We start from the raw sequence: 18,284 nt of genomic DNA on the forward strand, positions 1-18,284 counted from the left end.
TCAAAGTAGCTTCCAGCAGAGAGAGCTGTTTTTGCCACTGTGAAGAGAAAATGACAACAAAGGGGGGGACCCATGGATCATGCCTTTCTTAGGGTGCAGTCTCTCTGAAACTTGGGGGTCTTCGGAGGACAGTGACGACTATATTCCCTGCAAATTTGGTGTGTATTGGACATTGGGAAGGTCAGTTTATAACCCCTCAAAGTAGCTTCCAGCAGAGAGTCCCGTTTTTGCCACTGTGAAGAGAAAATGACAACAAAGGGGGACACCCATGCATCATGCCTTTCCCGGGGTGCAATCTCTCTGAAACTTGGGGGGTCTTCGGAGGACAGTGAGGACTATGCCCCCTGCAAATTTGGTGGGTATTGGACATTGGGAAGGTCAGTTTGTGCAGTGTTTAAAGGGCCCTGCCCCTTGCATGTGGCAAGAAAGGGCCCTTTAAACTATCAGCTGGCAGGCGGCAGGGGGGAATCCCCCCTGCCATCTGCCAGCTGATAGTTTAAAGAGATCTTTAAAGGGCCACGAACATGTTTGTGAACAGGGTCATGTTCGTTACTGTTAGTTTTTTGTTGTTCGTGGATGGCAACGAACAACAAACAGCTTGCTCAGGGGTTTTTTTCAGGTTGTGCCCATGTCTAGTCAGAGGTCACTCCCTCATATAAAGCTTTTACTAGAATAAATTTTATTAGTCTTTAAGATGTATTATTTTTCTGCTACAGACTAACATTGCTACCCCTCGGTTTAGAATAGTCTGTTTATGCTGAGATTGCTTCCACAGAGATCATTGTTCAGACTCCCAAGTTAAAGTAATTTTTTTAAATGTCCAGATCTTTGGTTGTTGGGGGTTTTCCGGGCTGTATTGCCGTGGTCTTGGCATTGTAGTTCCTGACGTTTCGCCAGCAGCTGTGGCTGGCATCTTCAGAGGTGTAGCACCAAACGACAGAGATCTCTCAGTGTCTCACTGAGAGATCTCTGTCTTTTGGTGCTACACCTCTGAAGATGCCAGCCACAGCTGCTGGCGAAACGTCAGGAACTACAATGCCAAGACCACGGCAATACAGCCCGGAAAACCCCCAACAACCATCGTTCTCTGGCCGTGAAAGCCTTCGACAATACATTGTCCAGATCTTGTCTGCAGGATAAAAGTTTTCTTGTGCTCTTATGGCTTCCCATCCAGACCTCATGGAATCCTTCTCCTACAGTTAGTTCTCCAGAGGTTTCCAACTTCTGACCCTTTATGACTTCATACTCTTCAGCATCCTCCTAGAAAGTCCTTCATGTTCATATTCTTTTGCTCTTATTCTTATTTCTCTTATTAATCTAGTAGGTACAAGTGCCTTCGAGGATGCCCCACCACATATCCTTAACTTCATGCTTTTTAGAATTTGACTGTTGGCTCAGATTCTGTAATACAAGCATGGATTTTGCCACCCCACCCCATTTATGCATGTGTGTATTTATGAAGCTACTGAAAATGGTTACTACATGTCTCAAAAGAGAATAATCATTGTGGGAACTTACTTGGCTTAGAGAAAGGGAAGGGGCATAGTATAATTCAAGTATTTAAGAAGATATTTGAAAGAAAAGGATGCCCTTTTCTTTCAAATAACAACAAACCAAGAGATTTTTTTCCCTTAAAGAATGGCAAATTTGAATTAAATATTAGAATAAATGTACAACTGTAGGAATAAGTCAGCCATGGAATAAGGTGCCCTAGAGGGAAAATAGCAAAAGTAGCTTGTGCAGCTTGTGTAGCAAAAGTAGTTTGTGCAGCAAAAAAAAGAAAAAAAAAGAAAGGCTGCATCTATATGCTGAAGGTATAATGTATGTGACCCATCTTTTTTAAAGAAATGTCTGGATTTGCTTATTTGTTTCTTTATGCTATCAAACTATACCTGCAGTTCAGAAGTTAGTATGTCCTTAATCCTACAGATTATTTTCCTCTATTCTCAGTTATACAGGGAGTTGAAATCACTTTGCTGGGGCTGAATAACCAGAGTTTTGCAAGACTAATGGAGCGGCGTTTAGCCCCACTATTCATGATGTCCCATCAACAAGGAAGACGATTTAAACGGGCCACTACTGTTGGCAGCTACACTGTGCAGGTAGTTGATAAGGCAAGGAGGGAAATCATCTGCTTCAATTAAAAACAATGTATATCTAGAAACTGCATTGAGGGATACTGTGAAAGGAGTAAATTGGAAGAAATGGAGATGATTAGGTTTATTTCTATAAAGAAGCTAGTAATATATCACACTTGGGAGGAGTGTGTATAACTAGGTGAGATGGCCATTATTGAGCTATCTGAACTTGTTTTGACTCTGAACAAAGTTTTAGAAAAGAGAGGAGCAGAACACCTATATGGGCATTAAGTTACTGAGTCAGGCAAACCTCTGAACTGAAATGTCTCTGAGCAGAATATTTTCCCTTTTCATATCTATACTGAATTTTAATTGGAAAAGTAGCTTTAATTTACCAATCCATTTGCATACTAATTCCATCTCTTGTGTCACAGAAGTAACATTTGACCTATTGGTGTTGACCTATAAAGATACCTATAAAGATATGCTGGGCCCAGCATATCTGCAGGACCGCCTCTCCCCATATGTACCCCAGAGGATGCTTCGTTCAACAAATAAACAGCTGTTCATGGTCCCTGGCTCAAGGGAGGCCCACCTGGCCTCGACCAGAGCTAGGGCCTTTTCGGTCCTGGCACCGACCTGGTGGAACTCTCTGTCTGAGGAAACCAGGGCTCAGCAGGATTTATTATCTTTCCGCCGGGCCTGTAAGACAGAGATGTTCTGCCAGGCATATGGTGGAGGCTAGGTTGGGCCCCCACCACCCTACATATGAGCCAGGGCTTGAAAAGCAGTCTTTTATCGTCGCCATCTGAAGAGAAGCTGTATTGTATAAAGTTGTTTTAATGTTATTTGTATACTGTTTTATCTGTTTTTAACTGTTATTTATGTAAATTGAAATGTTGTACTCCGCCCTGAGCCCGCCTGGCGGGGAGGGCAAACTAAAAATCTAATGTAATAAATAAATAACATTCACATTATAAATGTGATCTTTCATGTATTTTCCTTTTTTCTTTTCTTTTATAAGATGGTAAAAATGCAGCGAATTCCAGGTCCCAAGGAGCCTGCTGAATTGACTTATTATACTTTATACAATGGGAAACCTTTGTTGGGCACAACAGCTGCCAAAATTCTGACCACTGTTGATTCACAAAGGATGGCCTTGACATTGGGATATGTTGTTCAAGTACAAGCTGATCGTAAGAATACTTTTTAATGCTCTCTCCCCCTTTTAAAAGAGTGCTCTGTAATGAATGTTTGTCATTTAACAAATCAATATGTCACATGAGGTCTATACTCATGAAGTCTAATATTTTTTGCTAGTTAGCCATGTTTTCTTTTGTATTTTGTTGTTATATGTTATCAGTTATACAGATCTACAGCTGGAATAATTTTCCACGTCAATTGTTTCTTTATTGTTGAGGAGGGCAGCTGAAAAATTGACGTAAAATAACATTGCTCCTTGCATGCCATGGCAATAGCAGAAGCAAAGAATTTTAAAATACATCTGTATTGACACTGACTGCTTTCCCATATCTGAAGAACTGGATCTCTTGCAGATGCTATGTCTCTTAAAAGAACTTCTCTAATTGGAATTAATTGAATAAAGGAGAGTGTACATAATTCATGAATACTTATTTTGTGGCACATATGTTTATGATCTATGCCAAATCCTAGTGGAATTCGTGGATGTCAAACAGTAGCAGTATGTGTCTCTGTTGTAAGCATTCTATGACTGCATTCAGACATCATAAAGAACTGCAGTAAAGGAAAAATATGCATAAATCTGGTTTGTTGCTGAGCTCATGTGCACCATTGCATCTCCCTTTGTGATTCAACACTAATTCCAATTATGATGCACAAATCCAAGCACAGAGTTAGCTTTTTTCTATTTACTGGGATACTAAGGTTGGATTAAACCTTGGTTTAATATTCAACCCATGATTTTCAGTGCAAGAAAGAAAAAAGAAAGCTATATATATATTTATATAGCTATAAATAAATATGTATTTATTTCCTCTAGACATGAGCTTGAATCGAAATACGAATCAAATTTCATGATGAATTGGGCCAATTCATGTATCATGAAAACACGTTTTGTCAGGCCATGTTTTTCATAAAATCCACGATTTTGGGGGCCTATTCATTCAATTCATGAATGCTTCATGATGCCAGACAGCTATAAATAAATATGTATTTATTTCCTCTAGACATGAGCGTGAATCGAAATACGAATCACCGATTCGTGGCACCGATTCATTGATTCCCCAAGCAACGTAGGCCTGGAATGCAAACCTTTTGTTGCTGTGGAAACCCCAATCTTAGCCCACATAACCTTGATAGGCAGCTCTCCCTGCCAACCTGAGATCTCCCATTCTGTTCTATGAGAGCAATGAGCAAAGGGGAGATGGGCCTTCTGTAGTCATAGAAACACCGATCTCATCCCTCCAAACTCTGTTAGGCGGCTCTGTGGGCAAACCAGAAAGCTCCTGTTCTGCTCTATGTGAGCATTCCTTATATAAGGCACAGCTCTGTGCCTCCTGCTTTCATTTCCAGTAGACAGAGGGAGAGGGAGGAGCTGTTGCTGGGATTTGGAGTTAGAGAGAGTGGGTTTAGGAGCTTTTGGCTGGATTTGCCGCTGCTTCAAAAGAGACTCTTTCTTATTTTCTGCTCTTGTCCTTGCTGGGAAGATTGTTGGATGAGGGTGCCTTTGAAGTCTTCCTGCAAGTTTGGCATCTCTGGGTATGAAGGGGCCATTGTTGGGCCCCGGAATCTGACAGATCATGAACCTAACAAATTGTTTCGTGAAACGTGACAATTTCATGAAAGTTCATGGTTTGTGGTTTGTGGAACGTGACAAACCACAAAACTCAGGGTTCATTTTTTCCCATTTCTAATTTCCTCTTAATATTTGTTTATTTATAGTCACAGAAACTCAAGGAAGATCACACAGTGTAAGTCAAGGCAACCAATAGGATGAGACATCTGATAAATAATACAATAGAATTTGGATTACAAAATGCAAAAATAGTGCAAAATATTAGACATGATATGTTTAACAGTGCAGAACATAAATTACACAAGTAGAAAACAGTGCTGTAATGGCAGGATAATACATACAATAATGGATAATATATCATACAATATATCAATGCTTCACCTAGTTCCTGATAGTAACTGAGCTGTGGTATTCCATATCAACTGAAGTTTCCAAATTGACTCCAAGGGCAGACCCATGTAGAGTGCATTACAATTGTCTAGTTATATGTGACATTTGAATGCAGTTTATATACATTTTTTGATTCGGATGATGTGTTCAAAATTATTTTTCTAATATTTATTTTTAACATTTCTGTTAAAATAGTGAATGAAACAGGATCTTTGTTTTGGCCTACGCCCTAGTCCTTTAGGTTTAGTAACACTTGCAGCTGTTTTTGCAAAATAGGAATGTTGGCAACCACTTCTAAGTCTTCAGCAATGCTTGTACATCAGTATAATGAGGCAGTCTAATTGATTAGACTAAACTTATACATTATGTGGATCACTGCAGAAGATAGTTATGAGCTGACCCATAGACAACGGGTTGTATTAAATAAATTGCTTGTGGAAATACCTATTTCCCTCCTTCTAGCCACTTCCTGTGAAAAGGCGTTGCTGGGGATTGGGGGGATTCTCATGGCCAAGCATCATGGTAAGCATTGTAGTCGGGGGGAGAGGTGAAATCACACTCTTTCCTTCTTTTTGTGATAAAACAAGAAGGGACAATTTTGCCTCATTCTCTTTCATCTCTGCAGCTTCCTATGCCATGTGGCTTTTTCTCAGAGGAGGAGGTCTTGTGACCCCTGGCTAAATATTTCAAGGAATTGCTATGGGAAGGGAACAGTAAGAAGGACGTTCCAATTCCATAGGTCCCTTGCAGTCTCGATTAAGAATCCAACCCTAGGTCAGGGGGTGGGGAGGAACTATACTTTTATATGTGGAGATTTGTCAAAAATGGTCATGTGAGGTCAGGATATCAACTAAATCCACAAACTTTGTTTATGTTTTTGTAGTCCTGCCTTCTCCAGAGCAAGTAACTTGAGAATGGACTATTTATGCAATAAATGATACAGAATCTCTTACGCACCTTGCTTGTATTCAGTTATGCCAAGAATGCAGTTATATGCATTGTTAGTAGATAAAATAAGAAATAATTAGTGGTATATGATTAAAGTACTCGCAATTAAATAGATTTTTAATTATCTCCAAGGATTGCAATGTCTTCTGGCTAGTTCTCGGTGCATATATATTGCTTTATTGATTTAAGACTCTTTCCAACTGGAAATGGTCACTTGCGCCTCTTTCCAGTTTCTATCTACTTAAGTGCTATATTACTGATCATTCATAAATATTGTTGCTTGAAGATTATGAATGGAAGCAATGTGTGCCATTAGTACTGTATAAGAGCTTGTGTTGGAAGAAAAATTGTAATCTTTGCCATATCTGGAAACAAGTACAGCTAATGTTTATTGAAACATGTTCTTAAACTTCATTGTAGCAAACGTGACCTACCGTTGCTTGTATAATATGATCCTATTGTATTTCATGCTTTTTTTCACAGGAGTTGGTTATTCACACAATTTATTATTCACTGGCAATAGCTGATCATGATGATTATGCAGTGGCGTGGAGCTGCAGCTTAATGGTAGAGCATGTACTTTTCATGAATAAGGTCCACTTATTGTTCTGTCTTCAATCCACAAGAACAGTCTTTGAGGGGAGTATGCCAGAGTAGACACCATGGGGCTACACTTTGGGGGGATACCTTTCAGTTTGTTCAATATTGAGATGTAGACAGGATTCTTGGAAGTCTGAGACCTACCACTTGCTTGTATGACCCTTGCCCTTCCTGTGTGCTTCAATCTGCTTGGGGTGGGCAGGCTGATGTATGGGGTCCAGGAGACCGTAAATGTTTCCCTGAGGGGGGTAGGGTTGCCCGTAATTGAAGAAGGCAGTTGTGTGTCAACTCCTAAAGACCCTGGAGGGTTGAATAACTACCATCCAGTATTAAGCAAGATGATTGATTGAGTGCAGGCTAGGCAACTTCAAGGATTCTTGAATGAAGTGATTGTTTGGATTCATTTTAATCTGATTTTGGGCCTGGTTGTGAGAATGAAACCTCCTCGGTCATCCTGGTTGATGACCTGTCATGGGAGATGAACAGGGGGAGTACTCAGCAGTTTTTAATACCATCGATTATGGTATCCTTTTTGACTGCCTTTCTAAGTTGGGACTTTAAGGCACTGTTTTGTTGTGGTTTTGGTCTTGTCACAAAGGTTGGTTTCAGATTGTGGTGCTGGGGGACTGCTGCTCAGTAACTTTGCCTCTGGGGTCCCTCAGAGTTCCATCCTGACTCCCATGCTTTTTAACATCTTTGTGAAGCTGCTGGAAAAGGTCATGTGGAGATTGATCTGAGTTGCCACCAATATACTGATGACATTCAGCTCTATCTCACGCTTCCAGAACATCCCAGGAAGCTGTAGAAAATGTGAACAGGTGCCTGGAAGCAATTTTGGAATGGATAAGGGACAATAAGGTGAAACTTAATTCTTACAAAATGGAGATGCTACTGGTGAAGGGAAAGTCTGAACCAGGAACTCAGATTCTCCTGTTCTGGATGTGGTGGCATTAACCTGAAAGGACCAGGTTCGTAGCTTGGGCTGGACCCAGGCCTCCTGTTGGATAAACAGGTGGCAGCTGTTGCCAGTGGTGGCTTTTGGCTGGTGTGCCAGCTGCAGCTATTCCTGGGCAGGAATGATCATGCCACTGTGTTACAAGCCCTTTTAACATCTAGATTAGATTGCACTCTACATTGCACTCTACATGAGGTGGCCCTTGAAGACTGTCTGGAATATGCAGTTGGTAAAGACCGCTGCAGCCAGAACTGTAGGAATCAGTCTCATTTAATCTGCACTGGCTTGCAATTTTAGTTCCTTGCCCAATTCAAGGTGCTGGAATTGACGTTTAAAACCATATATGACTTGGGGCTAGCATACCTGAAGGTCTGCCTTCCTGACCACTCCAGTCATCTTCAGAGGAGTTTTTGCTGTCCCCACCATCTGAGACTAGACAGCGGCAACTCAAGAAAGGGCCTTCGCAGTCATGGTGCCCAAATGTCGTAACTCCCTCTCCAGGGAGATTTGTTTTTCTCCCTCTACCATTGTCTTCTGCCAGTGGGAGAAAACTTCTTTGTTTTATTTGGCATTCCCTTACTATCTCTTATTAGCCCTTCTCCCTGTTTGTGTGTTTTTATGCATTTATATTTTTGTGTGTTTATATTATGTTTATATATATATATATATATATATATATATATATATATATATATATATGTATGTATATGTATATATGTGTATGTATGTATGTATGTATGTATGTATGTATATATATATATATGTATACATACATACATATACACACACATATATATACATATACATATATATGTATGTATGTATGTATGTATGTATGTATGTATGTATGTATGTATGTATGTATGTATGTATGTATGTATTTGTATTTGTATTTGTATTTGAAATATTTTTAAAATATTTGAAATGTTTTAATATTTGAAATATTTGTTCATTGGGGACCCTGAACTGGGTGGAAATGCAGCATAGAAATGTTTAAAATAAATAAATCCATGGGCCAGTATTTTGACTTATGATAAGGATGTTTCATATGTTTATTTCTTCTCTCTGTCTCTCTTTGCATATATAAATACATATATATATATAGCTGTAGTGAAAAACCCACCCAACAATCTGTGGATTATTGCAGCAGTGTTGGCTCCCATTGCTGTGGTTACAGTAATCATCATCATCATCACAGCTGTTCTCTGCAGGAAGAATAAAAATGACTTTAAGGCTGACACCATGATGAACCTACCACAGAGAGCCAAAGTAAGTACCTTTTAAGTCAGCTCAGAAATCTGTTTTTAAAAACTCTTTGTTTAAGTGGTTCTCCTCCCCACCCTTTCTGAATAAAATCACCCAAGAGGGTTTATAGTTGGAGATTGATTTATGAGCAAGCTATATAAGCAACAGTTTAGGGCCACGGATTATGAAGAGCTTCTACATATATTTTTTAACTAACTGTGCAATCCTAAGGGGGTTATGGAAAGTGCATAGGGAGAGAACTAAGGCTTGCGTGGGCGTAAATGGCACATACGTGGGCATAACTCCTCCTGTGCTAGCGGCCGCCTTAGGCGCACTACTGCAGATGGGTCGCCACCAGCAGGCACACTTGGCGGTAAGGTGGAGGTGTAACTGTGGTGCAAGGTCCCGCGCTGGCGGCAGAGGGGGCAGGCCAGGGGTGGGCTGTGAGTTAGTTGGCTTCCAAAACCGCTCCAGGCCTGGGAACACCTCCTGCAGCAGCGGAAAGTTACACGACAAAAAAAAAAAGGAGGCATAGCCCATTGGCGCCCATTGAACGGGAAAACTCAGGCCATCATCCCAGCACCCAGCCTTGCCCACGCTGCCCAAATGGGACATAGGATGGTAATTACTGTGGGGACCAAACCACGTGCTCTTCCAGGGTGGGTGAACCCCCCTCCGTGCACCCAATTCACTGCCCACACACCCTATGTAACCTCCAGCTGTGCTACTCATGAACTCAGGTAAGTGGGTGACAGCCGGAGGCTCTGCCCAGCAGCCTCCTGCTGCGGGGTCTTTGTGTGAATGGCAGGAGAGTAGGCATACACAGTGGTGGGTCATGAATGCACTGGGGAGACTCAAGAGAGTCTCAAGAGAAGAACAAAGTCCAGAATGTCTGACTAACAACAACCACCCAAGTTCTCTTGCAGGTTAACATACTCTGGAGTTCCAGCTCAGGAAGGGGCAAGGGAGCACTTACAGGTAAGAAGGAGGTAGGGCGGCGGCTACCCCAGCTTGCTGATTTGTGCCAGCTGCCCTCCTCAGCTGAACCCTCCCAAACATCAGCCTCTGCAGGTGAGGCTCGCCGCTGGGGGGGCGGGGTTGGTGGCAGCGGCTGCCTGCCACAGAGACAGTTGTGCAGAAAACTACTCTTGATGCATTTGGGGGGGGGGGCGCCATTTGAGGCCTCTGTTCAGACTCCCTCAGCTGAGGCCCCTCCCAGCAGAGGAGGAGGTGTGGCCGCAGGTCGAGTTGACAGTGTGTTTGTAACTCCCTGTTACTAGAGGGTGCTCAGCCCCTTGATTTTCTCCCTCACAGGAGAAGACCATTCCGCTGCACAGCACTTTCTTACCATAGGGTCATGCATCATCTGGTTGTGGGCTGGAACTGTGATACTGGAGCTGTCGCAGCCGCTCCCACCCACGGTCGCTCTCCCAGAATGTGGCAGACTGGGTTGGGGCTTGGACAGGGCTGGGTATCTTGCCACATATGTCTCTTTTCCTTGCAGGCAGGTTGCAACTTGTTTGGGAGACCCCTGGTGATCCTTTATGAGTGCCATTCAGGTCCAGTCCAGGGAGCAGTTTCCCACAGCAGCCCGCATCTCAACCTTGCCCCTGTGAGAGCAGGACGAGGGATAGATTTTGTGGCTCTGAGTGCTGTGCAAACGGCCTTTGCTCCCTTTCCAGCCGAGGGGCATTGGCAGGAAACACATCCAGAGATCCTCTTCACCTTTTCCAGTTTAATAAAATGTGTATTGAAAAATAACAAACTGCCTGCATGTTTGCTTGCTTCCTGATGATGACAATAGCTCCCACCCCCCAAACTCCCCGTCGGGATGTCTTTTCACACATCCCTGGAGAGGCTGGGAAGGATGCGGTGGGGTCTTCTGGCAGAAACAGGTGTCAAGTGATGCCTTGGGCCCCTGTCCAGCTTCTCTGCCCCCTTCTCCCCCTCAATGTAACTTCAGGCAGAGGGTTGAGAATAGAAGTGTGGCCCATGAGTGTCTGGTGGGGCAGGGGTGACCACTGAGGACTTTCATTCTCTGACAGAGCTGCTGGCATCAGATAAGCCAGTCAGATGATCGTTGTATGCGGGGGAAGGAGGAAGTTGCTGCCGGGAGATGGGAGATGTGGAGCGATGTCTTTGGGATCTCTGGCGATCTTCCTCCAGGAGGATGGACCACCTTCCTTTTTGCTGTTTGCGGAACTAGGGATGGACTTAGGAAATCTGGCATGGGAAGGGGGTGGACAACAGCCCCTGTAGCAGTTTCACTGCTCCTGCACGCCGTCAGTCCACTCTGGGGGGTGTCACCCCAGGACTGGAGCATGGCTCTCGAGGTCTAACTCACATTCTCCTTGCATCTTTGTGATGCAGTGATGAGTTCAAATAGTGCCATTGCAAGTCTGTGGCCGTTTTTCACTCCCATCACCTCCAATGGGCCTTCTGGCCTCTCGTGTGGTTTCCAGTGGGCATTCCTGTCACTCATTGAAGAACCAGCCCCACCTCACCTACCTCTCTGGAACCTGGGGGCTGATCCCAAGTGCTGGAGGCTGCGAGTGCGACCCTCACCAGGTCCTGCCACCTTTCTAGTCCCACTTTTCAGAGAGGGGGAACCTGTTCCTTGTGGTGGTGGGAGCGGTGGGGGGGATTTGCAGGCGCGTGAAGCTTTAGCCAGCAGCCTGGCTCTCATTGGACATGGGGGTTGGATGGGCGAGAGGGTGGGTGCCCTATCCGCAGCTTCAGTGTTGCCTCTGTCCACCCTCCCTGGCAGGGATGCCTGCTCCCTGACGACAGAGTGTTGGTGGGCAATGGGGATCGTGGTCTCCCCATTGGCTGTGCCCCTCGCCCACCTATCGGGAGCAGTGTGGCCATTGGCTGGTGTAGTTGTGGTTGTCAGGGGAATGGTGGGCGGGTGCTCTTGGCGGTTGCTGCACCTCACCTTGCTGAGCTGGCACTGGCATGGCTCTTCTGCAAAAGTCCATAGGGAGTGGTGGAGCAGTACCACTTTTAAGTTGACGTGCTGGCAGGTGTGCTGGGTCCAGCTTTAGGATTGGCTGTTCATTACCATTTTGGTAATGCCATAATTCTATTGAGCCTCTTAAATTGGACATATTATGTGTTGATCTAGCCTGTTTACAATCTTAACTATTAGTTCTAGAACAATAGTGGCCATTGCCACATATTCCCTGCAGTCTAGAGAGTTCAGGTGCAAGGTACAATGGCTGATATGTACAGACGTCTTGGCAGATAAGTTTATGTAAGGAGGGTTTCCTGAAGACACAGACTTTGAACACTATTGTCTTTGAAACTCACAACAGAATTAGTGTAGTTTTAAGTAAATGGGGCTATCGTAGTGCTTTTGGCTGTCCTGAATTAGATCCTTAAAAGTTAGATACATAAAGACCTAGGATTTAACTGATTGTTAATCTGTAATGTCAGCATCTGTATATTTAGTAATTTTTTTGATTAGGACTGAGTTACTGTTTTGAAAATAAAATTGGAACAATATAATAAAAGAACAAGACGGGCTTTTTCACTTCCTGATTTATTTCAGTAGTGTTAAATCTTTGATTTGATTTTTTTAACAAAAAGTTAATGAGACTAGAAATATATTTTGTTTTCCTCTTAGCCCACTTGAAGTTTTGATCTATTGGGCATAATAGGGTTGCCAACCTCCAGGTGGTGGCTGGAGATTTCCCAAAATTACAATTGTCACCCAGGCCATAGAGACCAGTTCCCTAGAGAAAATAGCTGTTTTGGAAGGTAGACTCTACTACAGCATTATAGACCACTGAGGTTCCTCCCCAAATGCTACCCTCCACAGGCTTCCCCCTGAGCTGGCAACCCTAGGCTTAGCAATAATTATAATCATAATTGCTTGAAAATCATAAAGCACAATGCAAATAGATGCCAGTAATATGGGAATAATGTGTTTAAATACAACATTTGTTAAATTCTCTTGTTGGAAAAAACACCTGAAATCACTTGAACATTCAATGAAAAATCTGTTATATGGCCCATTTAAGCCATATCCATAAAACCATATTCATAAATGTGTGTGTGTATGTGCATTGCTGTTTAAGAAAAAATATTGTACTTTCCTCATTTTAGTGTGTGAGTTTTTTAAAAATGTATCTTTCGTATTAGAATGGTTATTTCTGGGCTCTTTGTGGATGTTTGCTATCTAGAATAAATTCTAGATCTACAGGGAAATTTGAATATACATCTTGGCATTTTGCATATGTTTTTGGTGGGGTTCAGTATATTTGCTTGGCTTCATCTGATTTCACATACTGCGGGAAGGTGAATGGAGCTGCATTATCAGTGCTGTAGTTCTCCTGATGCTACTAACAGAATTCTGTACGTTGCAGTTCTTATCACAAAAGAATTGCCCGTTGGATCACCTCTTAGAAGCCTTATAGAATAATTGGAACTATGTGAATGAATGAAAGTATATAGGTTAATGAATCCTTTAGCATTAACTATTGCACAGTACAGCAGAGGAAGAAGAGTTAAGACCAAATGTTTAAAGAAGACTGGGCAAATTAATATAACGGGAAAAGATTAGAAGCTTTTTAACAACAGTGCAATCAGATATTGAGGGATCTTAAAACTTTTGTCGTCCTTTATTGATTTAGCAACCGGTGCATTTTGATGTGACTTGGTTACAGAATTGTGGGAAAGTGAATTTACTAGCACAGAAAGAGAATTAATTCACAGACCCATACTGTTCTTTTTATACTGCTTCAGAAGATGGATGGCTGTCCATAACAAAGATTTTTTTGTCTAATATAAGCTGTAGCGTGTTCTAAGCCTGTTTGATGTAACTAGTGTATGGTGAAATTTAATTATGTTTGAACAGAAGGATTTGAGTCCAGTGGCAACTTAGAGACCAACAAGATTTTCAGAGCATAAGCTTTCAAGAGTCATAGCTCCCTTCTTCCCTGACTGTCTGAGGAAGGGAGCTCTGACTCAAATCATGCTGTTCTACTGCAAACCAACATGGCTACCCACTTTAATTATGTTTGTTCTGGCATTTTTGAACTGGTGACTGTGGGTGAGGGTTTCATCTTTGCTTTTAAAATATTCCTTTTCATTTATGATATCATTTTAGAAGTAGTGATCTTTCATTTGAACAGTGAGATGTGTGCCCCTTTGGCCCTATGATGTTATGAAGGGTAGCAGATGCCTTTCATCTTAAAAGTTACGTACTATAAATAAATGAGTGCATTTATGGCCTCTGTTGTATGTAGATGTATGTGTTGATGTTCTCATGTTTTGCACTGATCTGCCAGCTTCAGTTCTCTATGGTGTAGCATTTTAACTGAAGTGGGAACATTTTCTAGCTTATTTCTGAGGCTCCTTTGACAATCTCCTGTTGAGGGGGGGAATGAAACCCTCTCCCCTGGTTTTCTGCCGACTCACTTAATGTGTATACCAAATGTGTATTCCATCTCTCTGTCAGGCAGGCAAGCCAGCCTGCCTGCCATAACTGTGAATGCATATCTACCCAGGGTGGGGGGCTTTCTTCCTGTAGTGTAACTTTCTTCTTTCACTGTATCTTGGTTATGCTTTACAGAGTGTTATCAGTCTGGGAAACAACCTTGGGAAATTAAGCTTTGCAGCTTTTCCAGGATTTTTGCTGACTTCAGCTGACTTCTTTGAACTGGGGGGAGGGGACTGGGAGTATAACCTCTCGGGGAAAACTTTGCTTCAGCATTCCAGGCAATCACTATGTATCAGAGCACTTCTAGGTAGTTTATCTGAATAAAGACCTTTAACTCATACAACCATGTTGGATGAAGTGGCGAGTCTGAGAGAATCCCCTAGCCAGGCCTGACATTCTTCTCACCCCATGGGACGTATTGGGTTGGGTTTGGCATATGGACCACTGTGTAGAGTTGCTGCTTTCTTGTGCTGAATTTTATGTTTTTAATGTGATTTAATGTAGCTTTTACTACTTTTTTATTTAAAATTTTATTTTATTAGAACAGAAAAGGTGATACAGAAAAAACAGGGATAAAGGAAGGGGTCAAGAAAACATATACAAAGCTATGTGCCACAAGGATTATCAAAGCACAGAGTACAAAAGTCATAACCTTTAAAAGTGTTAGAATAATATGTGAGACTTTTTAAGGTATATATTTTCAAATAAACAGCATGTGCAAAATTCAAACCTATTTCTTCTCCTTATCTTAAAAAAATGAAAAACTCATTATTACTCCTATCTTATTCCCACCTTTTACTTATATATTTCTTAACAATAACAATGCTGACTTTTAAATAATATTTCAGTGTTATCTATCATACCTTCTATTCTACCAATTATCTTAATTCAATTATCTTACAGTCAAATTAAAGAATATATCAGTGTTCAGATTTGCTGGACTAATATATCCTATTCCTCTCTTTCTTTCTAAATGTTATTTATTGTAAGCAAAATAATTTCCACACTTCAAATTCTTTAATCACCCTTCTGTTTATATAACTCGTCAATTTTGCCGTTACCGCATACTCTGACATTTGCAGCTCAATCCTAAGCCATGAGGCAGCGCCTTCACTCACGCATGGACGTAAATGGGGTGCCGCTCCACTCCTTATGGACTTTTGCTGGAGAATCCCACCAGCGGCCAAGCTCAGTGAGGCAAGGTGTAGCTGCTGCCAAGAGTACTTACCCTCCATTTCCCTGACAACCCTGCCCACACCAGCCTGACAGGCGGGCAAGGGGCAAGCAGAGGCACAGCCAATGGGGAGACCGTGATCCCCACGTCAGGGAGCAGACATCTCTGCTGGGGAGAGGGGACAAAGGTAATACTGATGGTGTGGATCAGACAACCACCCTCTTGCCTGTCCAGCCCCCATATCTGATGAGGGCCAGGCCGGTGGCTGCAGCTTGGCACACCAGCAAATTCCCCCAATCCTGCCGCCACTGCTGCCACTACCACAAGAAACAGGTTCCCCCTCCCTGAAAAGTAGGACCAGATAGTAGGAACTAATCTCTGTTGCCTAGAGATCAGTTGTAATTCTGGGAGATCTCCAGCTACCACCTGGAGACTGGCAACCTTAATCAACCCCCAGGTTCCAGACAGGCAGGTGGGAGGGAGACGGGTTCTTCAATGAGTAACAGGAATGCCCATTGGAAACCATGTGGAAGGCCAGAAGGCCAATTGGAGGTGAGGGGAGTGAAAAGCGCCTACAAACTTGCGGTGGTGCCACTTGAACACATCACTGCATCTCTACAATGCGAGAACATGGGTTGGACCTCAACAGCCATGCCCCAGTCCTGAAGTGATGACCCCCCCGCCCAGCATGGGCTGACAGCCCCTCCCCATGACAGATTTTCCAAGTCCATCCCTGCTTCAGCAAACAGCGAAAAGGAGAAGGATGCCCAGAAATTCCAAGATGTAACTCCACATCTCCCACCTCCTGGTAGCGACTTCCCGCATGCAGCGACCATCTTCCTGGCTTTTCAAATGCCAGCAGCTCAGACTATCAGAGAATGAAAGTCCTCAGTGCTCTCCCCCCACCAGACATTCATGGACCACACTTCAATTCCCACCCCACTGCCTGTAGTTACATTGAGGGGAGGAAGGGGGCAGGGAAGCTGGATGGGGTGCCACTTGACACCTGCTCCTCTTGGCAGCAGAGCCCACCCCATCCATCCCAGCTCTGAGCCAGGAAACATTTGCGGGGATGTGTGAGAGGACGTTCCAATGGGGAGTTGGGGGGGCAATGAGTAGCTGGCATCCCCCTCCCAAATGTTTGTCAAAAGTAGTTTTCTGGGCAACTGCCTCTGTGGCAGGCAGGGGCTGCCACCACTGCTCCCTCCCCCACCCAGCATCACCTGCAGAGGCTAGCAGTCAGGGGAGTTCAGGTGAGGGGGCAGCTGGCATGAATTGGTGAGTTGAGTTAGCCGCCGCCCCAACTCCCTCTTACCTGTCCATGCTCCCTTGCTCTTTCCTGAGCTGGGACTCCAGAGTCAGATAACCTGCAAGGGGACTGGGGTGGTTATTGAACGTTAGTTAGACATTCCGGACTTTGCCCTTCTCTTGAGCGAGTGCAAAGTGCTCCCAAATTTCCGCGCAGTCCCCCCTGTGAGTGGCCCACCACCGTGAGTACCCAGTCTCCTGCCTCATGCACAAAGTCCCCACGGCAGGAGGCTGACAGTCAGCGCCTCCGGCCACCCCCCCACTCACCTGAGGTTATGAGCAGTGCAGCTGGAGGTTTTGTAGGGTGTGTGGGCAAGTGATTGGGTGCAGGGAGGGGGGCTTACCCACCCCAGAAGCACACACAGATTGCTCCCCACAGTAGTTGCCATCCTATGCCCCATTTGGGCCACTTGGGTGGGGCCGGGCGCAGGGAGAGGGGCCCAAGTTTTCCTGTTCAATGGGTGCCTATGGGCTATGCCTCCTTTTTTCTAGGTGTAAATTTCCGCCGCTTCAAGGGGCGTTCCCAGGCCTCGGGCAACTTAGGAAGCGGGCTAACTCACGGCCCTCCCCCTCCAATGCCGGATCAGGAACTTGTACTGCACTTGCACCTCTGCCCAGCACCCCTGGTGGCAGCAGCCCATCCACGGTAGTGTGCCTTGGGCCACCATTGGTGGAGGGGGGTTGTGCCATCGTAGGAGCCATTTCCACTCACATAGGAGCCATTTCCACCCACACAAGACTTAGTTTGCTCCCTGTGTGCTTTCCTTTGGATTGGGCTGCCGTCTTTCCAAATTTCCCTGGTTTGGCATTCTTCTTTCCATTTGCTTGCCATTACCACTCTTGCCGCCGTCAGCAGATACCTAAATAGTTTGTGTTGTATTATTCCCACCAACATAGTCTGAGGTTTCATAGTAAAATCAGTTTTTAAGATCTTCTGAATCTCAGCGTATATACTTTACATGTCCACGACATATGAAAAAAGGAACCGCTTCTTTACATTTCCAACATGTCCCTATTTACTTCTTATCAATTTTTTTCAATATATTTGGGGTGATGTACAATTAAAAAATCTTACACCCATTTTCTCTCAGTGTTTGGCTTGCTGTAAATTTTATGACCTTAATCCATAAATTTTCCCACCGTTGGAATGTTATGTCTTCTTCCAAATTTTGCATCCATTTTAGCATTCTGGTTTTCTTCCAAATTTTGCATCCATTTTAGCATTCTGGTTTTGTTTTGTTTCTGTATCATATTGGAGTAAAAGTTTGTAGATTTGGCCTAAGACGTGATTTTTTCTCTTCATGATCATCTTCTCAAAATCAGTCAAATCCCTCACTTTAATCTGGAGACCACCTGAAGATATATCA

The 18,284-nt window shown here is 43.6% G+C and overlaps 1 protein-coding gene across 1 annotated transcript in view; it reads left to right on the forward strand.

Moving 5' to 3' along the window:
• The window catches only part of KIAA1549L (KIAA1549 like), a 242,499-nt gene that overhangs the window by 125,525 nt on the left and 98,690 nt on the right, over nt 1–18,284 (forward strand). Inside the window, exons 9-11 of the mRNA XM_054972418.1 lie at nt 1,951–2,102; nt 3,103–3,274; nt 8,853–9,016. Coding sequence (XP_054828393.1) covers nt 1,951–2,102; nt 3,103–3,274; nt 8,853–9,016 — 488 coding nt within the window. The remainder of the gene's footprint in view (nt 1–1,950; nt 2,103–3,102; nt 3,275–8,852; nt 9,017–18,284) is intronic.

This window comes from Eublepharis macularius, chromosome 2, assembly GCF_028583425.1.
Source record: "Eublepharis macularius isolate TG4126 chromosome 2, MPM_Emac_v1.0, whole genome shotgun sequence".
NCBI classification, from domain to species: domain Eukaryota; kingdom Metazoa; phylum Chordata; class Lepidosauria; order Squamata; family Eublepharidae; genus Eublepharis; species Eublepharis macularius.